The 25,407-nt window shown below is 44.2% G+C and overlaps 1 protein-coding gene and 1 long non-coding RNA gene across 2 annotated transcripts; both read right to left on the reverse strand.

The window, feature by feature from the left end:
* Positions 1-13,524: 13,524 nt before the first annotated feature.
* LOC121134499 lies at positions 13,525-17,680 on the reverse strand. Its single transcript, XR_005871591.1, has 4 exons — positions 17,554-17,680; positions 17,117-17,170; positions 16,683-16,755; positions 13,525-13,697 (listed from the first exon to the last, which is right to left on the reverse strand). It is a non-coding gene; the product is annotated as an uncharacterized LOC121134499 (long non-coding RNA).
* Positions 13,911-14,958, reverse strand: LOC106020885 (olfactory receptor 13G1-like). Its single transcript, XM_040732919.1, has one exon. The coding sequence runs from the start codon at positions 14,925-14,927 to the stop codon at positions 14,004-14,006; it is 924 nt and encodes a 307-aa protein (XP_040588853.1). The 5' UTR covers positions 14,928-14,958; the 3' UTR covers positions 13,911-14,003.
* Positions 17,681-25,407: the final 7,727 nt, after the last annotated feature.

Consider the following 25,407-nt stretch of genomic DNA (forward strand, 5'->3'; position numbering starts at 1 on the left):
GGGATCTACTCCTCTGGGGTGAGTTTGCTTCTTTTTGTTCTAGAACTTTCAATTGTGCAGTTAATTCTCTAGTGTGACTACTCTCCAATTTATTCATGTGGGTATTTAGCACTATGAGCTTTCCTCTTAGCACTGCTTTCAAAGTGTCCCACAAGTTTGGGTATATTGTGTCTTTATTCTCATTGAATTCTAGGAAGTCTTTAATTTCTTTGTTTTTATTTCTTCCTTGACCCAGGAATGGAGCAATTGTACATTATTCAATTTCAGTGAGTTTGGAGGTTTTTAACAATTTGTGTTGTTGTTGAATTCTAACTTTAAAGCATGGTGGTCTGATAGGATACATGGAATGATTCCAATTTTTTTGTACCTGTTGAGGTTTGCTATGTTGCCAAGTATGTGACCAATTTTAGAGAAGGTTCCAAGTGGTGCTTAGATAAAGATATATTCTCTTGTGTTTGGGTAGAATGTTCTATAGATGTCTATTAAACCCAACTGGGTCATAACTTCTATTAGTTCCTTTGTTTCTTAGTTGTGTTTCTGTCTGGTGGTCCTGTCTAGTGGTGAGAGTGGTGTGTATAAGTCTCCCACTATAAGTGTGTGAGGTTTATGTGTGATTTGAATTTTAGTAATGTTACTTTTATGAACGTGGATGTCTTTGTATTTGTGGCATAGATGTTCAGAATAGAGACTTCTTCCTGGTGGATTTTTTCCTGTGGTGAGTATAAAATGACCTCCTTTTTCTCTTTTGATTGATAGTAGTTTAAAGTCTAATTTTTTAGGATCGCTACCATGTTTGTTTCTTGGGTCCATTTGATTGGAAAATGTTTTCCCAACCCTTAAGTCTGAGGTAACATCTGTCTTTGAAGCTGAGGTGTATTTCTTGTATACAGCAGCAGGATGGATCCTGTGTTTTAATCCATTCTGTTAGCTTGTGTCTTTTTATGTGCAAGTTAAGACCATTAATGTTGAATGATATTAGTGATCATTGATTGTTCATTCTTGTTTGTATCGGGTTTGGTGGTGGTGGTGCAATTGTATGTGGATCCTCACCCCTTTTTTCTTTTGACTGTTGGTAAAGTGGAATTATCTATTGCCTATGATTTTCTGGTTGTAGTTAACTTCCTTGTGTTAGAGTTTTCCTTCCAGAACTTTCTGTAGGGCTAGATGTGTTTTTTTGGGTTAGAGTTTTCCTTTCAGAACTTTCTGTAGGGCTAGATGTGTTTTCTGCCCCTTTGAGGTGGTTTTCTTCACCTTTTCTATACATATTCTTATGTTTAGTCTTTTCAATGTGTCCCATATTTCTTGGATATTTTGTGCTAAGGATTTTTGGACTTAAGATTTTCTTTGGTTGATGAATCTGTTTCTTCTACTGTATATTCAATGCCTAAGGTTCTCTCTTCCATGTCTTGTATTCTGTTGTTTAGCATGCATCTGTAGTTCCTTACCGTTTGCTCAGCTTTTCTATTTCCAGCATTCCCTCAGACTGTGTTTTCTACATTGTCTCTATTTCAGCTTTAAAGTCTTGCACTGTTTGAATGGTTTCTTTCATTGATTTGGAAGTTTTTTCTTAGCTTTCCTTGTTTTTTTTTTTTTAAGAGACTCTTTATTGCGATTTTGATTTGTCTTTTCCTCTATTTCTTTAATTTTTGTTTCTTTTTTATTCCATTTCTTTTCTCATTTCCTCTTTGAGCATCTCTATCATCTTCATAAAATTGTTTTTAGTGTCATTCTCTTCTGTTTCATCTGTACTGGCACATCTAGGTCTAGCTGGTGTGGAGTCCTTAGACTCTTGTGGAGTCATATTGATCTGTTTTTGTTTTTTTTTTATTAATATTTTCTTTATTTTCCATTTTAAATTTAGATAAGAAACAAGGTTGCTTCACAAGTCAGTACGAGGTCCCTCTCCCTTTCCCTCCCCTCCTCCCGTGCCCTCCCCCCCATCCCCCCCCTGTTATCCCCTCATTCTCCCAGGGAGGGTGAGGCCCTCCATGGGGGTGTCCATAGTCTGTCATTTCATATAGGGCAGGGCCTAGACCCTTCCCCAAGAGTTCAGGGTGAGAGTGCACCTCACATTGTTCTATGGGAGTCCAGAGACCGTGTGTATAGTTGGGATGGGTACTGATCTGCTGTCCAAGGCTCAATAGATTACCTAGGCCTCCTCACTGACACCCAGATTCAGGGTGTCTTGATCAGTCCCATGCTGGATTCCCAGGCTGATGCCTGGGATTCAAGAGTTAACCTTTGTCTGGTCAGCTGTTTCTGGGGGTTCAACCAGCCCAGTCTTAATCCCTTTGATCATCAGTCCTCCCTCTCTGATACTGGCTTTCTTGAGTTCAGCTCAGTACTTAACCAGCCAGTAAATGAAGTTTCTGTTTCCCAGACTCTCTGGCAATAGGATTGTAGGCTGGCACTCCCCAGATCTATGTCTAAAATCCATATATGAGAGAGTACATGCCATGTTTCTCTTTTTGTGACTGGGTTACCTCACTCAGGATGGTTTCTTCTAGTGTCATCCATTTGCCTGCGAATCTCATGATTCCATTATTTTTTTCTGCTGAGTAGTACTCCATTGTGTAGATGTACCACATTTTCTCTATCCATTCTTCGGGTGAGGGACATCTAGGTTGCTTCCAAGTTCTGGCTATTACAAATAAAGCTGCTATGAACATAGTGGAACAGACATCTTTGTTATATGAATGGGCATCTTTTGGATATATGCCTAAGAGTGCAGTTGCTGGGTCTTGTGGTAGGTTTATTCCCATTTTTCTGAGGAATCTCCATACTGCTTTCCAAAGTGGCTGAACCAGTTGGCACTCCCACCAGCAATGGAGGAGTGTCCCCCTTTCACCACATCCTCTCCAGCATAAATTGTCATTGGTGTTTTTGATTTTAGCCATTCTGACAGGAGTGAGATGGTATCTCAGAGTTGCTTTGATTTGCATTTCCCGGATGGCTAAGGATGTTGAGCACTTTCTCAAGTGCCTCTCAGCCATTTTAGACTCCTCTATTGAAAACTCTCTATTTAGTTCTGCAGCCCACTTCTTAATTGGGTCCTTTGCTGTTTTGGAGACTTGCTTCTTGAGTTCTTTGTAAATTTTGGAGATCAACCCTCTGTCAGATGTGGGATTAGTGAATATTTTTTCCCATTCTGTGGGCTGCCTTTTTGTCTTGCTGACTGTGTCCTTTGCCTTACAGAAGCTTCTCAGTTTCAGTAGGTCCCATTTATTAATTGTTGATCTCACTGTCTGTGCTACTGGTGTTATGTTCAGGAAGCTGTCTCCTGTACCAATTCTTTCAAGGATACCACCCACTTTCTCTTCTAAGAGGTTCAGTGTGGCTGGATTTATGTTGAGGTCTTTGATCCATTTGGACTTAAGTTTTGTGCATGGCGATAAACATGGATCGATCCGCATTTTTCTACATGCCAGTCTCCAATTATGCCAGCACCATTTGTTGAAGATGCTTTCTTTATTCCATTGTATATTTTTAGCTTCTTTGTCAAAGATCAGATGTTCGTACGTGTGTGGGTTAATACCCGGATTTTCAATTCGATTCCATTGGTCTGCCTGTCTATTTTTGTGCCAATACCAAACTGTTTTCAGGACTATAGCTCTATAATAGAGTTTGAGGTCAGGGATAGTGATGCCTCCGGACGTTGCCTTGTTGAACAGGGTTGTTTTGGCTATCCTGGGTCTTTTGTTTTTCCATACAAAATTGATTATTGTTCTTTCAAGGTCTGTGAAGAATTGTGCTGGGATTTTAATGGGGATAGCATTGAATCTGTAGATTGCTTTTGGCAGGATTGCCATTTTTACTATATTGATCCTACCTATCCAAGAGCATGGGAGATCTTTCCATTTTCTGAGGGCTTCTTTAATTTCTTTCTTTAAAGATTCAAAGTTCTTACGATACAGGTCTTTCACTTGTTTGGTTAGCGTTACCCCAAGGTATTTTATATTGTTTGTGGCAATTGTAAAGGGTGATGTTTCTCTGATTTCTCTTTCAGCCCTTTTATCATCTGTATATAGTAGGGCTACTGACTTTCTTGAGTTGATCTTGTAACCTGCCACTTTGCTGAAGGTGTTAATCAGCTGTAAGAGTTCCCTGGTAGAGTTCTTTGGGTCATTGATGTAAACTATCATATCGTCTGCAAACAGTGAAAGTTTGACTTCTTCCTTCCCAATTTGTATCCCCTTGATCCCCCTTTGTTGTCGTATGGCTATAGCTAGAACTTCAAGTACCATGTTGAAAAGGTATGGAGAGAGTGGACAGCCTTGTTTTGTTCCTGATTTTAGAGGAATTGCGTTGAGTTTCTGTCCATTTAGTTTGATGTTGGCTGTTGGTTTACTGTATATGGCTTTTATTATGTTTAAGTATGTCCCTGTTATCCCAGATCTCTCCAAGACCTTTATCATGAAGGGGTGTTGGATTTTGTCAAAGGCTTTTTCAGCATCTAGTGAGATGATCATGTGATTTTTGTTTTTCAGCTTGTTTATATGGTGGATTACGTTGATGGATTTTCATATGTTGAACCATCCCTGCATCCCTGGGATGAAACCTACTTGATCATGGTGAATGATTGTTTTGATGTGTTCTTGGATCCGATTTGCCAGTATTTTATTGAGTATTTTTGCATCAATGTTCATGAGGGATATTGGTCTGAAGTTCTCTTTCTTGGTTGTATCTTTGTGTGGCTTGGGGATCAAGGTTATTGAAGCCTCATAGAAAGAGTTTGGCAAAGACCCTTCTGCTTCTATTGTGTGGAACACTTTGAGAAGAATTGGTATAAGCTGTTCTTTGAATTTGTGGTAGAATTCTGCACTGAGGCCATCTGGACCTGGACTTTTTTTGGTTGGGAGACTTTTGATGACAGCTTCTATTTCCATAGGGGTTATAGGTCTATTTAAATTGCTTATCTGTTCTTGATTTAGTTTTGGCAAATGATAGCTGTCCAGGAAGTCATCCATTTCCTTTAAATTTTCGAATTTTGTGGAGTACAGGTTTTCAAAGTATGACCTAATGATTCTCTGGATTTCCTCAGAGTCTGTTGTTATGTCCCCCTTTTCATTTCTGATTTTGTTAATTTGCGTGTTCACTCTCTGCTGTTTGGTAAGTTTGGACAAAGGTTTGTCTATCTTGTTGATTTTCTCAAAGAACCAACTCTTCGTTGCATTGATTCTTTGTATTGTTTTCCTGGTTTCTACTTTGTTGATTTCAGCCCTCAATTTGATTATTTCCTGGCGTCTACTCCTCCTGGGGGAGTTTGCTTCTTTGTGTTCTAGAGCTTTTAGCTGTGATGTTAATTCTCTGGTATAACTGTTTTCCTGTTTCTTCATGTGAGCACTTAGTGCTATGAACTTCCCCGTAGCACTGCTTTCAAAGTGTCCCATAGGTTTGGGTATGTTGTGTCTTCATTCTCATTGAATTCGAGGAAGTCTTTAGTTTCTTTTTTTATTTCCTCTTTGACCCAGGGATGGTGCAGTTGAGCATTATTCAATTTCCATGAGTTTGTAGGTTTTCTGCAATTTGTGTTGTTGTTGAATTCTAATTTTAAGGCATGGTGGTCTGATAAGATGCATGGAGTTATTCCAATTTTTTTGTAGCTGCTGAGGTTTGATATGTTGCCAAGTATGTGGTCGATTTTTGAGAAGGTTCCATGTGGTGGTGAGAAGAAGGTATATTCTTTTTTATGTGGATGAAATGTTCTATAGATATCTGTTAATCCCAGTTGGGTCATTACTTCTATTAGACCCTTTGCTTCTTTGTTGAGTTCCTGTCTGGTATTCTTGTCTAGTGGTGAGAGTGGTGTGTTGAAATCTCCCACTATAACTGTGTGGGGCTTTAGATGAGATTTAAGTTCTAATAATGTTTCTTTAACGAATGTGGATGCCTTTGTATTGGGGGCATAGATGTTCAGGATAGACACTTCGTCTTGGTGGGTTTCACCTGTGATGAGTATGTAATGACCTCCTTCATCTCTTTTGATTGATTTTATTTTAAAGTCTAGTTTGTTAGATATTAGGATTGCTACCCCTGCTTGTTTCTTGGGTCCATTTGATTGAAAAATTTTTTCCCAACCTTTAACTCTCAAGTAATGTCTGTCTTTGAGGGTGAGGTGTGTTTCTTGTATGCAGCAGAAGGAAGGGTTCTGTCTTCGAATCCATTCTGCTAGTCTGTGTCTTTTTATGGGTGAGTTAAGGCCGTTAATATTGAGGGATATTAATGACCATTGATTGCTCATCCTTCTTCGATTTGCGATGGTTGTTGTTGTTGGAATTATGGGTGGAATTTCACCCCTTTGTTCTTTTGGCTGTTGGTAGAGAGGGATTCTCTAATGCTTATGTTTTTCTGGTTGTAGTTAGCTTCCTTGGGTTGGAGTTTTCCTTCCAAAATTTTCTGTAGGGCTGGGTTAGTGGACACATATTGGTTGAATCTAGTTTTGTCATGGAATATCTTGTTTTCTCCGTCTATAGTGATTGAGAGCTTTGCCGGGTATAGTAGTCTGGGCTGGCATCCATGGTCTCTTAGTGTAGGTAGAATATCTATCCAGGACCTTCTGGCTTTCAGAGTTTCCATGGAGAAATCAGGTGTAATTCTGATAGGTCTGCCTTTATATGTTACTTGACCTTTTTCCTTAGCTGCTCTTAATATTCTTTCTTTATTCTGTATGTTTGGGGTCTTGATTATTATGTGGCGAGGGGATTTTTTTTTGTGGTCCACTCTATTTGGTGTTCTGTAGGCTTCTTGTACCTTCATTGGCATGTCTTTCTTAAGGTTGGGAAAGTTTTCTTCTATGATTTTGTTGAATATGCCTTCTGCCCCTTTGAGGTGGATTTCTTCTCCTTCTTCTATACCTATTATTCTTAGGTTTGGTCTTTTCATGGTGTCCCATAATTCCTGGATGTTTTGTGTTAAGGATTTGTTGGATTTAAGGTTTTCTTTGGTTGATAAATCCATTTCTCCTAATGTATCTTCAACACTTGAGATTCTCTCTTCCATCTCTTCTATTCTGTTGGTAATGCTTGTATTGGTAGTGCCTGACTGTTTGTCCAGCTTTTCTATTTTCTGCCTTTCTTCAGATTGTGTTTTTTTTAGTGTCTCTATTTCAGTTTTCAACCCTTGCAGCGTTTGCATTGCTTCTTGCAATTTTCTGTTTATCTGTTCGTCCGTTTGTTGCCTTTTATGAATTTTTTGGTTTGTTCTTTCTTCCATTTCTTGCATTTTTTGGTTTGCTTTTTGTTCCATTTCTTGGATTTTGTGCTTTGTTTCTTCTTCCATTTCCTGCCTTTTTTGGTTTGTTTCTTCCTCCATTTTTTTCATTTTTTGCTTTGTTTTTTCTACCATTTCTTGCATTTTTTGCTTTGTTTCTTCTTCCATTTCCTGCCTTATTTGGTATGTTTCTTCTTCTAATTCTTGCATTTTTTGCTTTGCTTTTTCTTCCATTTCTTGCATTTTTTGCTTCATTTCTTCTTCCATTTCGTGCCGTTTTTGGTTTGTTTTTTCTTCCAATTCTTGCATTTTTTGGTTTGTTTTTTCTTCCATTTCTTGCATTTTTTGGTTTGTTTTTTCTTCCATTTCTTTGAGGGATTTTCCAATATCCTCTTTTAGGGCCTCTATCATTTTCATGAAAGTGCTTTTAAGATCGTTCTCTTCTGCTTCCTTCGCGTTGGAATATTGGGGTCTTGCTGGTGTGGAGTCTCTAGAATCTGGCGGTGTCATATTTGTTTTTCTGTTGCTGACTGTGTTTTTGTATTGTCTCTTTCCCATCTCTTCCTTTAGTGGGTGCAGAAAGAGCCCCTTCCTTGTCTGGGGACCAGAGTTCCCTTTTGGTGGGTGCTAGTAAGTCCAGTAATCTGGTGGTTCTTCTATGCCTTGTCCAAATGCTGGTCCGTGGGTAGAGAAGAAGAACAGGATCTGGGGCGCTTAGCCTCCTACCTGGTCCCCTGGACCCTATGCTGGGTCCTGTTGTACCTGATCCTGAACAGCTACTCCCCTGGTCTCCGTGGTTCCTGTAGTTTCCTGGTCTCTTTGGTGGGAGAGAAGATCTGGAGTCTGGGGTGCTTGGCTCCCGCCGGGATTTGGAGCTCTGTGCAGTTCCCAGGCGATCTGCAGGCTCTGGAACACAGGCCGGGAAGCTGGCCTGTTTACCTGATGCTCCCGCCGGGATTGGGAGCTCTGTGCAGTTCCCAGGCAATCTGCAGGCTCTGGAACACAGGCCGGGAAGCTGGCCTGTTTACCTGATGATGCCAGAGGGACAGCTACTTCCCTGTGCGCCCAGCCTCCTCTCCTTTCCTGGAATCGTTGGTGGGAGAGAAGATCTGGAGTCTGGGGTGCTTGGCTCCCGCCGGGATTGGGAGCTCTGTGCAGTTCCCAGGCGATCTGCAGGCTCTGGAACACAGGCCTGGAAGCTGGTCTGTTTACCTGATGCTCCTGCCGGGATTGGGAGCTCTGTGCAGTTCCCAGGCGATCTGCAGGCTCTGGAACACAGGCCGGGAAGCTGGCCTGTTTACCTGATGATGCCAGAGGGACAGCTACTTCCCTGTGCGCCCAGCCTCCTCTCCTTTCCTGGAATCGTTGGTGGGAGAGAAGATCTGGAGTCTGGGGTGCTTGGCTCCCGCCGGGATTTGGAGCTCTGTGCAGTTCCCAGGCGATCTGCAGGCTCTGGAACACAGGCCGGGAAGCTGGCCTGTTTACCTGATGCTCCCGCCGGGATTGGGAGCTCTGTGCAGTTCCCAGGCAATCTGCAGGCTCTGGAACACAGGCCGGGAAGCTGGCCTGTTTACCTGATGATGCCAGAGGGACAGCTACTTCCCTGTGCGCCCAGCCTCCTCTCCTTTCCTGGAATCGTTGGTGGGAGAGAAGATCTGGAGTCTGGGGTGCTTGGTTCCCGCCGGGATTGGGAGCTCTGTGCAGTTCCCAGGCGATCTGCAGGCTCTGGAACACAGGCCTGGAAGCTGGTCTGTTTACCTGATGCTCCTGCCGGGATTGGGAGCTCTGTGCAGTTCCCAGGCGATCTGCAGGCTCTGGAACACAGGCCGGGAAGCTGGCCTGTTTACCTGATGATGCCAGAGGGACAGCTACTTCCCTGTGCGCCCAGCCTCCTCTCCTTTCCTGGAATCGTTGGTGGGAGAGAAGATCTGGAGTCTGGGGTGCTTGGCTCCCGCCGGGATTGGGAGCTCTGTGCAGTTCCCAGGCGATCTGCAGGCTCTGGAACACAGGCCGGGAAGCTGGCCTGTTTACCTGATGATGCCAGAGGGACCACTACTTCCCTGTGCGCCCAGCCTCCTCTCCTTTCCTCTTGATCTGTTTTTGAATGTGTTTTTACACTATCGTCTTCAAATCCCTTCTTGCAGTGGGTGCTGGTGGAGTTTCTCACTCTCCTGGTTGGTTCAGGTCCAAGGTTCTCTTCTGGTGTGTGCCAGCATGTCCAGTATTCCAATGACTTTAGTCTTCCCTTGGGTGGAGGCAGGACTAGCATTGTGAGATCTGCAGACTCTGGATGGACTGGTTTTTGGGACGGGTTCCCCTGTGCGCAGTCCCAAGGCCACACGAGGGTCTGAGCAGGGCACCTGAAGGATGGCCTGAAACGGGTCCATGCTCACTACCTCCTGTGGGTGGAGGCAGGACTAGCACTGCTAAGTCAGCAGACTCTGGATGGACTGGTTTGCTGGGATGGGTTCCCCCCACATGCAGTTCCCAGATCTTGGCAGAGTCAGAGAAGGGCTCTTGAAACTACTCAAAGTTTTATATGACACCTGATCCTTCATAAATGAGAAACTAAATACAGCCATTATTTTAAAATTTCTTATTATGCATTAATTTTGTACAATGTGTCTTAATTACCATTTCCCCTCTCTCAACTACTTCCAGATACTGTGGAAAACATTTCAGACACAAAAGCTTAAAAATGGACATATATTGAAGAATGATGACATAAATAGTATAGCTTACACTATAGCTCTGTTGTACAACAAAATGAGAAATTGCCCAACTTTGAAGTATGCTATTAGGAATTGGGACTATTCCTAATAAGTAATGGTTGTGCTAGACATTGAGTGATAATGGTCTCTCCTTTGAGAAGTGACAAAGAAGTGGACCATAAAGAACACTTACAGAAATCAGATGGTGACGACCCTAGTTATCATTGTAGAACCTTCATCCAGTTTTTAAAGGAAGCAGATGCAGAAATCCAAAGCCAAAAACTGGGGTGAACTCCAGGAGTCCAGTTGGAGAGAGGAAGGTAAGGGATTATATGAGTGGGTTGTGGATCAAGATCATGATGGGAAATCCCAGAGAGACAGCTGACCTGAGATAATGGGAGCTCATGGATTCTGAATCAACAGCTAGGGAGCCAGCATGGGACTAACCTAGACCCTCCACATCTGGGGGACAGTTGTATAGCTTGGTGTTTTGTGAGGCCTGCAATCGGAGACTTCTTTCCCACCTACCAGTTCCCAAATAACCACTCAGAGGCTTAATATTACTTATAAATGCTTGGCCAATGACTCAGGCGTATTACTAGCTAGCTCTTACAACTTGAATTAACCCATTCTATTCATCTATATTTTGCCATGTGGCTGTGGCATTATGAGTCTTCTGGGAAGTTGCTTGTAGGGTAGCTGTTAGTATCTCTCCGACTCTACCCTTCTCCTGTATCTCTTCTTGGATTTCCCACTTGCTTTATCCTGCTTTATTTATCAACCAATGAATGCAACACATATTCACAGCATACAGAAAGACATTCCCCATTAGGGGCCCCTAGCAGTGGGACCAGGACCTGTCTTTGATACATTTAGAGCCGGTTTCCTATGGTGAGACGCCTTGTTGCAGGGAAGGTGAGAAGAGCTTGATCCTGCCTCAACTTGATATGCCATGCTTTGTTGACCTCCATGAGAGGCCTTACCAATTTAGAATGGAGATAGAGGAATGATGTGAGGCATAGAAGAGTGGGAGGGGTGGTAACAGGAGGTGAAGAGGAGGGTAACTGTGGTTGGTATGTAATATAAATAAATAAATTTAAAAGATGACAATGCATGGTAGCAACTACAATAATATCACAGATGCAGAGTGTGGCAGTAGCTGGACTTGGGGAGCCCCCTGCAGAAAGAACCACAGGGCTATGTCTGGTGGCCTTTCCATGTCAGCTACACAGCATCTCATTTTCCTAAGGACTCAAGAGAGTTTCAGTCTTATTAAAGGAGGTGGTAGATGCCAATTGCCAAGGCTGCTGTTTAGGCTAATCTACCTGGTCCACATGGGGAAAATACAAGACATCACTAAAGGACAAAACTGGCCATGATTGGAAATCTGAAATATCTGATGATGCAAGAAGAGAGCAAGTGTGGGTGATGTTTTGGAAGTTTTCACTATAGGCTTCAATGACTATTTGGATGATAGAGGTAAGATGTACTCATTTGATTCATGGAACAGGAATTTACCAGGAGTCTATTGTAGGAACAATATTGAAGAGTATTACAATACATCATGGTACTCATGGGAAATGCAGTGATCATTGCTTTGGCTAACTGTAGAATGCAGATTTATAGCCCAATGTATTTTTTTCTGAGATCTGTCTGGCTACCATGGAAATCATCTGCATCTCCTCTGTGCTGAACAAGGTTCTGGTTAGTTTAATTTCTGAGCAAAACACCATCTATTTCCAGGGATACATAGATCACTTCTTTTTCCATGTGTGGTTCATACTTTCTGAGCTGTTGCTTCTCATATTCATGCCCTACACCATTCAGTCATTTGCTTTCCTCTGCATTACAGCTCTAGGATAAAAGGACACATCTGTGCCCTAATTATCCCATTAATGCCGACTTGATGACATGGATGACATGGCTATCATACTGTGGATAGAAGGACAGACACTGGGATGACACTTCCCAGTTCCCACTGGTCTCCTGCAGCACCTCAAGTGTGGGAAATACCATGACTCTGATGGCTGATGACTTTTCCAGGGGTATTAACTTACTGCCTTCTTGCTGTCTAATGGCTTTATCATAAGTGGCATGTAGCACCTGTGATCAGCTGAGGGGAAGCAGAAGGCCTTCACCTACTCATACCATTTGTCCTAGTTAATTTTTCTATTGCTTTGAAGATACACCGTGGTCATCGCAACTCTTATGAGGAAAATGTTTCAGTGGGGTGGCTTGCTTACAGTTTCAGAGGTGGAGCTCATTATTATCATGGTGGGGCCCATGACAGACATGATGCTGGCTACATCTTGATCAGAAGGCAACAGAAAGTCGACTGAAACACTGGGAAGTATCCTGAACATAGGAAAGCTCAAGCCAACACTCACAGTTACATACTTCCTTCAGCAAGTTCATACCTCCTGCAACAAAGCCACACCCCTAATAGTGCCATTTCCTTATGAGATTATCGGGGACTATTACATTCAAACTACCATGTCACCTTATTGTGCTCTGCATTATCATCCAAGTTCTGTGTCTGCTTCCAACTACAATCCAGAGAGAAGTTAGTGCTGTGGTGATGTACTAGGTCCTGAGCTACACAAAGAACTCCTTCACCATTCTTGTTATTGTCAAGGATGCTCTGAAGAGGCTCTTGCATTAGTTGGAAATATACATGCTGTTCTGAAAGTGTAAGCCTATCTCCCACCTACCTTGTTAAAAGTATCTCCCTGGTTTGTGCCTTGGCTATGGCCATTATAGAAAATTGCCTTTAAATTCAGAATGTGCACATGTCCTTCTTTGTCTGCGTTGATAGTTTTGATTAGTCCATACTTTCCTAGGCACAACAACAACAACAAAAAAGCTTAATCCATATAATCGCTATCACAAGTCCAGGCTTGTGCTCCTCTTTCAAATAGAAAGTCATGTTGCCTTCCAAAGGGACACACGAGAGCCTTGCCTGTCTGATGTACATTCTTGCATATCAGTTACTACTGCCTGTATGTGTGCATCACTATGTCAATATGAACACTGGTAAATGTGTGGTCTGTTGTCCCTGTTTTCTCCCTAAGTTACATGTGGTTAAACTTTGTTCTTCAGCTTCCCACATGTTACACCTCAGTCTTCCTTTGCTAGTCAAAAGTGGCACACCACTATAGAATCCTTGAGTGCAGATCCTTGTAGCAGTATAAGGTGTAGAGGAAATGCTTCCTGACCTTGTAGCAGCTGGGAACACATGAATTTAAACTGGTTTCTCCTTTCCCCTGTCCCATGATTGCTTTTACCCCAGGCGCATGGAGTTTAATCCACATTGAAGATGGGACACAGCTGCTCAGTGAATCCTCTTTTGAAACAGTTTAAAGATAATCATGGAAGTGTCTCTCAGCAATACTTTTGGAGATCAATCTAGCCAAATGACAACGAATATATTAACCATCACAACCACGAGTCATTGTAATAGTCCTGTGTTACCTGCTATTTTTCTCCATACTGCCTACCTCATCTGTTTACCTTTTTTACCATCTGTTCTGTATTAGTCACATGACGCAATGTAAGGTATAGAGTCTGTGAATGGTTCAGTGTATACATACTCATAGCAAATGAATGCATCTGATAAGCTCTTTATTTCTGAGTTCCTATGACAGTGGGTAGAGCTCCTTAACATACAATATGCAGTGTTAAATAATAGCAACTCTTGAAGGATGGTCAGGTTTCACAAAACTCATCCAGGCAGGAGAGATGTTGAGGTACAAGTTATAGTCAGGATTTAGCAAACCGCTGCAATGACATATGGTCTGAGATTTAACTAGATGTGATTCAGTGAGTCATAGAAACATCTTAACATTGAATAGCATTGAACATGTAAGCATACAATTCTATGTATAAAGCAGAAATGGTTAAAATTATCTAAAACATTCAAAAGAGTAGAACTCCAATATTTTCTGATAGATAGTATGATTTTTCTTGACTCAGGTCATGACTTAGCCTGTGTCACCTAGAATCAGGGTATACATAAAAGAAGGTCTTGAGTTCTACTTAGCTCCTTTCCCACTGCTTCTAGAGTTCTTCTCCAACTCAATGTCATCAATGAGGAAATAAAAGTTTTTTAAAGGATGTTTTGAATTCCTTATTTCTCAAGGTATAGATCAGGGGGTTCAGAGAGGGGGTCACAGTGGTGTACAAAACAGCAATGGCCTTGTCCAGGAGCCCAGCAGTTCCTAGGGCTGGTCGGATATACGTATATAGCACAGTGGAATAATAAAAGGTGACCACAATCAGGTGGGCAGAGCACGTGGAGAAGGCACGCCTCTTGCCCTCAGCTGAACGGATGCGCAGGATACTGGCAAAGATGAAGCCATAGGATGTCATGGTCAATAGGAAGTTCAGGCCAGTTAGAAACATGTCTGTAATGACAGTCATGATGTCGTTGATAAAGGTGGGACTACAGGACAGCATGAGCACAGAAGGGATCTCACAGAAGAAATGTGTGATGAGATTGGGACCACAGAAGGACAGCGGTAACACCAGACAAGTGAGCACCAAGGAATTGAGAGCCCCTGTGAACCACACAAAGGTTGCAAGGGCCACACAGGCCCTGCCATTCATGAGGGTTCCATAATGCAATGGCCGGCAGATTGCAAGGTAGCGGTCATAGGCCATGGCAGAGAAAAGCATAAGCTCAGAGCCCAGGACCCAGGAGAAGACAAACATCTGTGTGAGGCATCCCCCATAAGATATGGTGTTCTCTGTCACCAGGCTCTGCAGGACCTTGGGCAAGACAGTCACAGTGCAGATCACATCCATCAAGGCAAGGTTAACTAGGAAGAAATACATGGGAGTGTGGAGGTTGGGACTTCTGTGAATAGTTGTGATAATCAGGCCATTGCCAGCTATGGCCAATGTCAACAAGGTAAAGAAGAAGCAGAAGAGGGCATCCTGGACCCGGGGGTCATCCACGAAGTTTTGCAGGATGAACATGGTCACAACTGACTGGTTCTCAGGAACCATGGCTAACACTGTCTATGCTCAGGATGGGAGTTGTAGCTTGGGCCTCTGGCAAAATAAAAGTGAGCTTTATTATGATTAACTAAAAATAATTTTAAATCACTTACCAATCCATTCTGTGTAGCGAGGAACCTGCTCCCATGCTAAAGTAATAGCAGGCCTAGGACACACCCCACATTGGCTTTGTCTGTGAACATGGTTGGCCCCTGAATGCAAGGTCCCTGAACATATTGTTCCATATGTGCTGCGCCTCATTCCACAAGGAAGGAGAGATGGTCATCCTTGTGAGAACCACCCAGGACACAGTGACTGGAGACTGTGGTATAGATGCTGGGAAGACATGATTAGTCATCAGTGGGGCCATGGAAGGGTGTATGGCGAGTGGTACTGCCTGCTTGTCTGAGAGTTTGGGGAATATCAGACAGAACATTAATTGAACCCGGACTCTCTGGAGACAGAACCAATGTGATCTTTGACAATGTGGCTTCTCATGCAGGTGACAACAATGGTCCTAAAATTTCCTGCCTTGTACCTCTAGTCCACTAGGACCTGAAGCTTGGCAATAGCATTAAAAACTCATACCCAACTAAAGGAGGAAAATAGAGTCTCCTGGGGATCTTATGGTGTCTCTCAAACCCTTGAGCCAGGAACTCAGATGGTCCCACACCCAGCTCCTCCAAGGCTGCTCAAAGAGCCATCTAAGGTCACCAAACAATCCCTGTAGGAGTCCACATTGCCAGTCACTGTCCAGATGGAACAGACAGACCCTGAATGTTGAGAAAGCAGGACTGTGTTGAGAAAATATGGAGGTGTGACAACCCTGATTGGGGCCTGCTGGACTAATGTATGCCTTGGTCGCTTTCTACTACCAGACTCTACCAGCAAGGATGTAGTGAAGGATGAGTCCCTGAGTGTGAGTTACAAATCAGATTTAAGGACAGGCTGACAGTGACAAGTAACAGGGCCTTCCATTGTGGTCTGTTATGTGACAACTACCCAGTATGACAGGCTGCCCTCACCCAACCATCCAAATCTAGCGTGAAAAATACATTTCAGGTTTCACAGTAGAGAATTTCACATGTTTTCAGAGAAAGTAGCTCTGGCCATTCATTTACCGGTGCTCCCCACATACTCTGCGCCACTCCCAGTGCTCTGTCTCACAGTGCTTCAGAGGGCTTTGCAGGGAAGAGGGGTGTGGGTGGGTGACTATGCTGTGCTGGCTCTGGTGCCTTTCTAAAACCAGCAAATCAAGCTCATTGTGATGGTGGCACAGTGTGGGCTGGAAGGCCTGGGAATCTTCTCATAGCGTCAATCTTCATTCTTTGTTTTCACAGGACCTCAGACCAGGCTGCACACAAGTAGCCCTCCTGTTTCACAAAGAACTCCAGTAGTCATGGGGAAGTGGCTGCAGTGTGTGCATGGTGTCCCTGAACACTATGAGTAGTATATTCAGCTGCCAGGGTTAGCAGGTGAAATACAGGAAGCTAAGTTAAGCAAGAGCACACTTTCAAAAACATGTCTCAAATCTTACCCTGGAAATCCCATTTCTAAATGGTATTTGTTTTAAAATGCAATTTAATCTGGACTTCATCTACTTTTTTTTAACCAATGATGACCATGTGCATCCACTCATCCCTTACCTTCTGTGTATTTGAGGCGAGCAGCAATTGAGGATGCCTCTGGGTCAGCATTCACATATCTGAGAGATGAGCCACCATGTCAAACCACATGAGACTGTGCTCCCTGTCCCACACTTACCTTTAGTATATGCCCTATAGTTTCACTCACAGATGAGGCAGGAACAGCTTGCTGTCTGTTTTGTCTAGGCAACCTGACAAGATAAGAAACGAGTGAGTTTCAGGGTTATTCCTCCTCCTTGGGAAAGTGTAGTGACCTCTGCTGGTTATCCCTATTGGGTCAATGACAAAATGTCCATTGTTCACCGGTGCCCCAGAGAGCTAAGTAGTTGATATAGGAACTCCTGCTGGATTGTACCCCCAAACTCCCCCAATCTCCCTCTGTCACTTTCTACTTTCTATTTGAGGAATTTATACCTACTTCCTCCAAAATTGCAACTAGCATGTTTCTACCATGCTGTTGTGTAGCTGTGAGCCAGGCACATGAAATCTACCTGCGAAGAAAATATCTCTGTTTCCAAAAGTCTGGAAAAGTCAAACAATTGTGACACCTACCTGTAGGTCCACAGGCATGGTGCTGGGTATCCAACAAAGTATGTGAAAAGGAACCTGGAGGCATGGGAGAAACAGAGAGAGAGAGAGAGAGAGAGAGAGAGAGAGAGAGAGAGAGAGAGAGAGAGAGAGCAATTGTACTATAACCCAATTCTCCAACCCTCTATCTCCATTCATTTCTCTGTGATAGCTCCTGGAACTGTTGATTTCATCGGTGGATATTAGAAACATCCATAAGAACACATTTATGTTCTTCTCACATCAGAGATTCTATGGCTCTAACCCCACCTCTATAAATGATCTCTTGATGGAACACCAGGGTCATAGCTCACTTAAGAAGCAAAATGAGTCCCTAAGAGTTTGACATAGGGTTGGTGACTCCTACCCAGAGAGATGCATCTGAACCCTATAAGAGAGAGTCATCTAGGTCATATCCTTACCACATCATTTGGGCTTCACAAGCCTTTGTCTGGAGGAGTACAGAGGTGTCTGTCACCTTCAGGTAATCATGGCTTTAATCTAGATAACTTTGGCTGTGTGATGCAACCCAATGCAGCTATAGCCCCATGGGAGTCCTACCCCAGGGCCCTGGCTGAGGTGACCTGGCAACTGCCTGTGAAGTCACAGTGGAAAGTGGAGGTGGAGAGGACTTGGCCCCAAGGGCAGATGGAAAAGGCACAGGCTCTGCTTACTGTAATGGGAGCTCAGGTGCTTTCCCAGATGGAGTTTATACTTCACTCCAATCTCAGTTGAAAACACAGCATGGAAGACTCAGGGTCAGATGGTCACTGGCTTAAGCTCACCAGGAAAAGTTCTCAGCTTTCTCCAACTTTATGGGCCAACACTACCTGCATTTGAGGCTTTGATGACCAAGTTTGTGAGGGAAAGGAACAGCCTACTCATTGTACCCTGACCTTAGCAGACAGAGGTTGAGTGTGAATGTGAGCCTGAACAGATAGGAGTCCAAGATACCAGGGTGTTCTGTTGCATGCCTCAGGCCCCCAGGAGCCTAGGGGAGTTGTAGACACATCAGATGTTGCTATGAAAGCCTAACTCCTCAAAAAAGGGCTAGCCGTGTGCCCTCAAATGGATTTACTTCCCCAGTGTATGTTCTCACATTTTCTTCCCAAGACAAAGGTTTTGGGATGTCAGATGTCTTCAGTTTCAGCAGATACAGAAACAGAATATAGCTGGAAATGCATCCTTAGTTTTGCTTTTATTTAAAATCCAGAAACAGTGTAACATTTTAATTTGATTTTAAAGTCTTTACTCATTCATATTTATAACACACACACACACACACACACACACACACACACAGGCTTCAGGACAAATTTCCCATTTTAATTCGTTTGTATTTCCTCCTGTTTCTGTGTTGCCCAACCATTATCATAGTCTAAAATTCTCATCAGCATCAGCATTGTGGGAGTATTCTAGACTTATAGAGGAGCTGACAAAGTACTAAATACATTCCTTTTCTAGCCTTTTTGCATTCCTTTGTGTCTGCCCCAGGTACTTATAAAGAGCCTCTGTCTGGGACCCCCTGTGGCCACACCAGGCTGTGGCTGAGGTTGGTTTTCCTCACTTTTATTTCTGCCTCCCATTCCACACTCTCCAGCCTCATCCCCGGCCCTATAGCAGACTGACTGAAGCGGCCTGTCCTCCCATTCCACATCTAACCCTGGGGGACTCCACCAAACGTTGGCAAGGACCCAGTTGTTCTGCCTATAGACCCTTTCACCCCCTTTCCTCTGCACCTGGCCCATCCCCATTCCTTCCTTTGAAGCCCTAATACCCAGAAATGCCTTCTACTGGACCCCATTGTGCTACCCGGTAGGGATTCTGGTAGGTGAATCACACAATCTTTCCTGCCATCCATTATGGTTTTTCCCTTCTTACCCACACCTCATAACAGCCTGCTTAGAGGACTCCTTACTCCCTCTTTAACTACGTTCACTAGAGATGCTAACTCTTGGTTCAGACCTATGGTCCCCTAATATTGTCATCTCTGTCTTTCCAGATAATTCTTTGGTTTACATTAGTGTGCTCCCAGGATCCCCTCTTTCTAGCACACTTCCAGCTCCATGGGGACCCCAATCGTAGGTGTGAACAGGATCCCTTTAGCTATGAAGCCACATTCAGCCTTTTCTCCTTGCCCACATTTATCCAACTCTGCCATGCATTTACATCCACAAGCACTCCCTACTGGGCTACCCACAGCCACCTACTTTGGTAAGATCCAGAGAGGACAACAGAATCCAAGGAACAGAACACCCACCAACAAAGACAAGACCCGATATCAACACCTTTCACCTCAGTTATCTCATTCCAGATTCCTAGACACCAATATGATAACATAAATACTAAAAGTCAAGACAGGATATTTTCCCAAGAATTCAGCAACCTAACTACAGTTAACCCCAAGATACATAACATAGTTGAAATACAAAATGGACTTCAAAACAATTATGAATATGTCCAAGGACCTTAAATAGTATGTGAGCAAGTTCTTTAATGGAATCTGAAAACAAATAGTGGAGTGAACATAATGAGAACAACTCATGACATGAAAGAAGAATTTAACAGAACAAAGCAAACAAACAGAATCACCAAGGAAAACCTAAACTGAGATAAAACTGGAAATAAAAAGTCTAGGTAGAGCAACATAAAAACCTCAAAGGTAAGCCTCACCAACAGAGTACTAGATGTGGAAGAGAGAATCTCAAAAGTTGAAGATAAGTACAAGAATGGATACTACAGTCAATCAAATGTTAAATCTAAAAAATTCCTGTCACAAAACATCCAGAAAATCTGGGACACTATGATAAGACTAAATATATGAATACTAGGGATAGAAGAACAAGATAAAACTTAGGAAAGATTAAGGGAAAAGATTTTCAACAAAAACATAGAAGAACTTTTCCTTAACCTAAAGAAAGAGGTGCCTTTCAATGTACAATAAGCATACAGAACACCAAATAGATAGGAACAGAAAAAATCTCCATGGCACATAACAATCAGACACTAAATGTACAGAACAAAGGAAGAATGTTAAAAGCTGTATTGATACATTATTTATGATTTATTAGAGTTTTCCTAAGTATTCAAAAAGCAAAGTCAGCCACAAGCTACAGAGATCAGGCCATGGTGATACACACATTTAATCTCAGGATTCAGGAAACAGATAGATCTCTCTGAGTTCAAGGCCACCCTGGCCTACACAAGAGTGAAAAGCAACACAGCTCACACCTTTAGGATTGCATGACTTTATTCCCAGCACTAGAGAGGTGGAGACAGAAGTGATATGGCTGGGAAGAGAAAGGAATATAAGGAGGAGGAGACAGGAACTGAGATCCTTCATCTCTGAGGATTCAGGAAGACAGAACAGCCTTTTCAACCTGAGGTAGAGGTAAGAGATAGTGGCTGGCATTGGTGGCACACCCCTTTAATCCCAGCACTAGGGAGGCAGAGGCAGGCGGATCTCTGTGAGTTCGAGGTCAGCCTGGTCTACAAAGTGAGTTCCAGGACAGTCTCCAAAACAATACAGAGAAACCTTGTCTCGAAAAAAACCAAAAAAAAAACAAAAAGTGATAGTGCCTGGATACTTTGCTTCTCTGAGCTTTAGCTTGAAGCTTGAACACCAGTTTCTGACTCTGGGTTTTCCTTTTTGTGTTACAAAAAGCTGCAAAGGGGAAAGAGTAAGTAACATATATAGGCAGGCCCGTTAGAATAATACTTGACTTCTTCTTGTTCTTGTTGTAGCTGTTTTCCATTTCCTAACTTCTTAATAGAGCCTGTAAAGACCAAATAGGGCTTGAACAGATGTTCACCAAACTCTGAGAGACCACTTATACTCATCCAGATTACTATGCCCATCAAAAGTATCAGTCATCATAAATAGATGAAGAAAAACTAAGTGATAACACTAAATTTAAGCAGCATCTATCAACAAATACAGCTCTGTAGAAGGCACTTAAAGAAAGACTTCAATCTGAATAGGTTAACCACACCCAAGAAAACACAGGAACAAGAAATTCGATATCAACAAATCAAAAAAGGCAGAAAAACCCATACCATAACAACAAATTATCAGGAATTAATTGATGGGGGATGTTCTGTGTATATTTTTGAAGAGCCCCAACAGTTGGAAAATTATTAGCTGTCCCCGGGGTGAGCAGCTGCACGTAAGGATAAACATCCTCCCCTGGTAGTCCTCAAGGACTTGGAAATATTTCCCAGACCCAGACCTCAGTCCTCAAGGACTTGGAAACATTCCCCAGATCTCAAGGTTACAGGAAAAGGCCGGTGGCCACAAAGTTCAGCCAGGGCACAGCCGTTGCCTAAGACAGATAACGAACCAGTCAGCCACAAGGGTATGATTGCATGAAGGTCTGGCACCGATTACCAAACTCCCCTTGTATCCCCACCACCCTGTTTGCACTTTTAGGCTTTAAAAACTCGCTGTAGTTTCTGCTTGGGGTTCAATCCTTCCCGAAGGCTGCTGAACCCCAGTGGGCTGGCTTAATAAAAATCCTATGGCGTTTTGGAACGAACTTCGGCTCCTTGGTGGTCTTTGGGGCAAGAGTCCCTAGAGGAAGATTGAAGGGTCTTTCACTTGGGGGGCTCTTTCGGGATTGCCCTGCGCCCCCAGACCCTGGGACCCCCGAGTTCGGAGGAACCTCCTCAAGCACTCGAAGAACGCCTTCAACTCTTCTCTCTGCTTTTGCTTTCAGTTCAGTGAGTTGTTGTGCTGGGATTGGGAAACGATTGTGCTTTCTGAATCTTTGTATAAGTCAGTATCCCCAAGTAGTACGGAGAAATCAGTTTTCATCCTGGGGGACGCCCCAGTGAAGTTTTAGGAGGAGGCAGTTCTACTGCCCCTCCCGTCAGTTCCTGTAGCGGGCCCTGTTCTGGGAAAGACTCGCTGAGGCCGTTGTATTCTTGTCTCTTTTGTTCTTGTTTGTACGTTGTTTGTGAGTCTCTCTCTGTATTTCCTTGACCCCCCCAACTGGTAATATAGGACAGACTGTGACGACCCCCCCCCACGCTGACTCTTGACCACTGGTCCAAAGTAAGGACTAGAGCTTATGATCATCAGTAGGTATCAGAAAAAGAAAATGGCAGACTCTTTTGCACTTCAGAATGGCCAACGTTTCTGGTAGGATGCCCCCTGAGGGTTTTTTCAGTTTAGAGAAGATTAGAGCAGTAAGAGAAAAAGAAGACTTTAGTTCCCGGACCCCATGGGCATCTTATCAAGTCCCTCACATTCTGGCTTGGAGAACTTGGTCTGCCCTTTGCTTCCATCCCCTACACCAGGATTACCCCCAGGGGTCTTCGCCTTGAAGGTGGAGGCAGAGGCGACAGGCAAGAAGGATAAAAAGACTGAGCCAAGAAGGTCTACCCCACCGTCTCCTCGGACCTCCTCCTCCTGGATCCCCCTCTCTTATCCCCTATACTTCCACCCCAACCGGCCGGGTTCTGCCGCCTGCCCTCCCTTTGGCACCCCCTGGCGGACATGAAGTGGAGGCAGCCCGGAAGGGCAGTGAGCCTCGGATAATAAAAGGATATTAGAGGATGGGGACTAGGGGAGTCGGGGCTCGCGTCCCCTCCCCGAGCCTTGGGTAACTTTGAAGGTGGAGGGGAAACCCATTCAATTCCTTGTGTACACCGGGGCTCAACATTCGGTCCTGTTAACAACTGAAGGGCCGCTGTCAAACAAAATATCTTGGCCGCAGCGGGCAACCAGGATCCAGCGTTACTCATGGACTACTGGAAGAACCGTGGACCTTGGTGTGGGCTGGGTATCCCACTCGTTCCTGATTATCCCAGAGTGCCCCTACCCCCTGTTAGGACGAGACATTCTGTCAAAAGTAGGAGCACAGATTCATTTCGACTCTGAGCAACCACCAGTCACTGACAAACAGGGGAATCCATTGCAAGTCCTCACCACTAGACTAGAAGATGAGTATAGACTCCACAAGGAGCCTGGGATGGACCTTGATGAGTTGGATGAGACAAATATGGACTGGTGGCTGGCCCAGCCTCCCCAGGCCTGGGCGGAGGTGTCAGGTGTGGGAATGGCAAAAATGCAATCTCCAGTGGTGGTCGAGTTAAAGGCTTCAGCAAGCCCTGTTTCGGTCAGACAGTACCCCATGAGTAAGGATGCCAGAGACGGCATAACACCCCACATTAGGAGATTATTAGAATTTGGGATTCTTGTAAACTGCCAATCCCAGTGGAACACCCCATTGTTGCCCATCGAAAACCGGGGACTGGAGGTTATAGGCCAGTTCAAGACCTAAAGGAGGTCAACAAAAGAGTCTTGGGTTTGCACCCAACAGTGCCTAACCCCTACACCCTTCTGAGTGCTTTGCCACCCCAATGACAATGGTATATGGTCAAACCTAAAAGATGCCTTCTTCTGCCTGAGACTCAGCCCTTCCAGTCAATCCCTATTTGCCTTTGAATGGAAGAATCCAGAATTAGGGATATCAGAGCAATTAACCTGGTTTGGACTACCCCAAGGGTTTAAGAATTTCCCCACTATCTTTGGTGAGGCTCTACATGGAGATTTGGCCCAGGTGACAGTCCTGCAGTATGTTGACGATCTTCTCCTAGTGGCTCATACTCAACAGGAATGTGTTGCAATGACAAAAGAACTCCTTTGGGAGCTTGGCGATCTGGGGTATCTGGTCTCAGCCAAGAAAGCCCAAATTTGCAAAAGAAAGATCAGCTACCTAGGGTACCACCTCAAGGATGACCAGAGGTGGCTCAGAAGCTGACTGTTTCTCAGATACTACCGCCTACCACTCCCTGGCAGGAAAGTTCCTGGGTACCACTGGGTTCTGTAGACTATGGATACTAGGATTTGTGGAGATAGCAGCCCCCCTCTACCCCTTGACCAAGGCAAACACTCAATTAAACTGGGGCCCCAAAGAACAACAGGCCTTTGGCAACATCAAGCAAGCCCTACTGTCGGCTCCAGCACTAAGGCTCCCCATGTGAGCAAGCCCTTCCACCTGTTTGTGGCAGTCAAAAGGAATGGCAAAAGGAGTGCTGACCCAAAGGCTAGGCCCTTGGGACAGACCAGTGGCTTATTTATCCAAAAGGTTGGATTCAGTGGCCACCAGGTGGCCTGGCTGCCTGAGGGCTGTGGCCCTGGTGGCCCTATTGGTAAAAGACTCTGACAAGCTGACTCTGGGGCAAGATCTTGTGATCACAGCCCCGCATGCACTTGAAAGTGTGGTTCGCCAGCCTCCCGAGCACTGGCTGACAAACGCCAGGATGACACACTACTACGTGCTATTGCTAAATCCGGGATGCATCCGGTTCACTGCTGAACCCGCATCAATCCCACCACGTTGTTGCCAGTCTCGGGAAACAAGCCGGTTGAACACGACTGTCACAAAATACCCAAGAGCATGTTGTTCGCCAAGATTTGACTGACCGGCCGCTGCCAGATGCCGAAGACACCTGATATACAGATGGCAGCAGCTTTCTCCACAACGGTGAGAGGAGGGTGGGGGCAGTGGTAGTGGATGGGACTCCAGTATTTGGGCTGAAGCATTGCCCCCAGGAACCTCAGCTCAGAGAGCTGAATTGATTGATAGCCCTTCCCCAGGCTATGATGCTAGCAAAAGGAAAGCAGGTAAACATGTATACTCAACAGCCGGTATGCTGTTGCCACTGCACACATCCATGGGGCCATCTACTGACAATGGGGCCTACTGGCATCGGCTGGTAAAGAAATTAAAAACAAACAGGAGATATTAGGCTTGTTGATGGTTTTCTTGTTGTGCCTTCAGGTTAGCATCATACACTGCCCTGGGCACCAGAAAACCAGACTACTGTTGCAAGAGGCAATAATCTGGCTGATCAGCAGCTAAGAAGGTAGCCCTAGAGGTGGTTGAGACACCTCACATCCCAGTCCTGGCTCACTCCCTAAAGCCACCAGAGCAGGGCAAGGGCTAGGAGATCAGTAGCCTACTGGCCCTGATGCACCAGTGGACCCATCTGGGGGCAAAATAGTTGGTGACTCTGCTCAACAATAATCAGAGCCACCCAGGCGCCTGTCAGATGGCAGAAAAGGTTGTAGTGGCATGCATGCCCTGCCAGAAAGTAAATACCAATCATCATAAGTCACCTGAGTCTTCGAGGAGATCAACCAGGGCTCTACTGGGAGACCAGCTTCACTGAAATCAGACCAGCTTGGTATGGAAACAAATATTTACTAGTCTTCTTAGATGCATTTTCAGGATGGGCTGAAGCTTTCCTCACCAAAGGTGAGACAGCAA

Source organism: Mesocricetus auratus, unplaced genomic scaffold (assembly GCF_017639785.1).
Source record: "Mesocricetus auratus isolate SY011 unplaced genomic scaffold, BCM_Maur_2.0 Super-Scaffold_4256, whole genome shotgun sequence".
Lineage (NCBI taxonomy): Eukaryota > Metazoa > Chordata > Mammalia > Rodentia > Cricetidae > Mesocricetus > Mesocricetus auratus.

Excerpts from the sequence above, each read along its gene's own strand:
- LOC106020885 (XM_040732919.1), bottom strand. The coding sequence starts at position 14,927 with ATGGTTCCTGAGAACCAGTCAGTTGTGACCATGTTCATCCTGCAAAAC.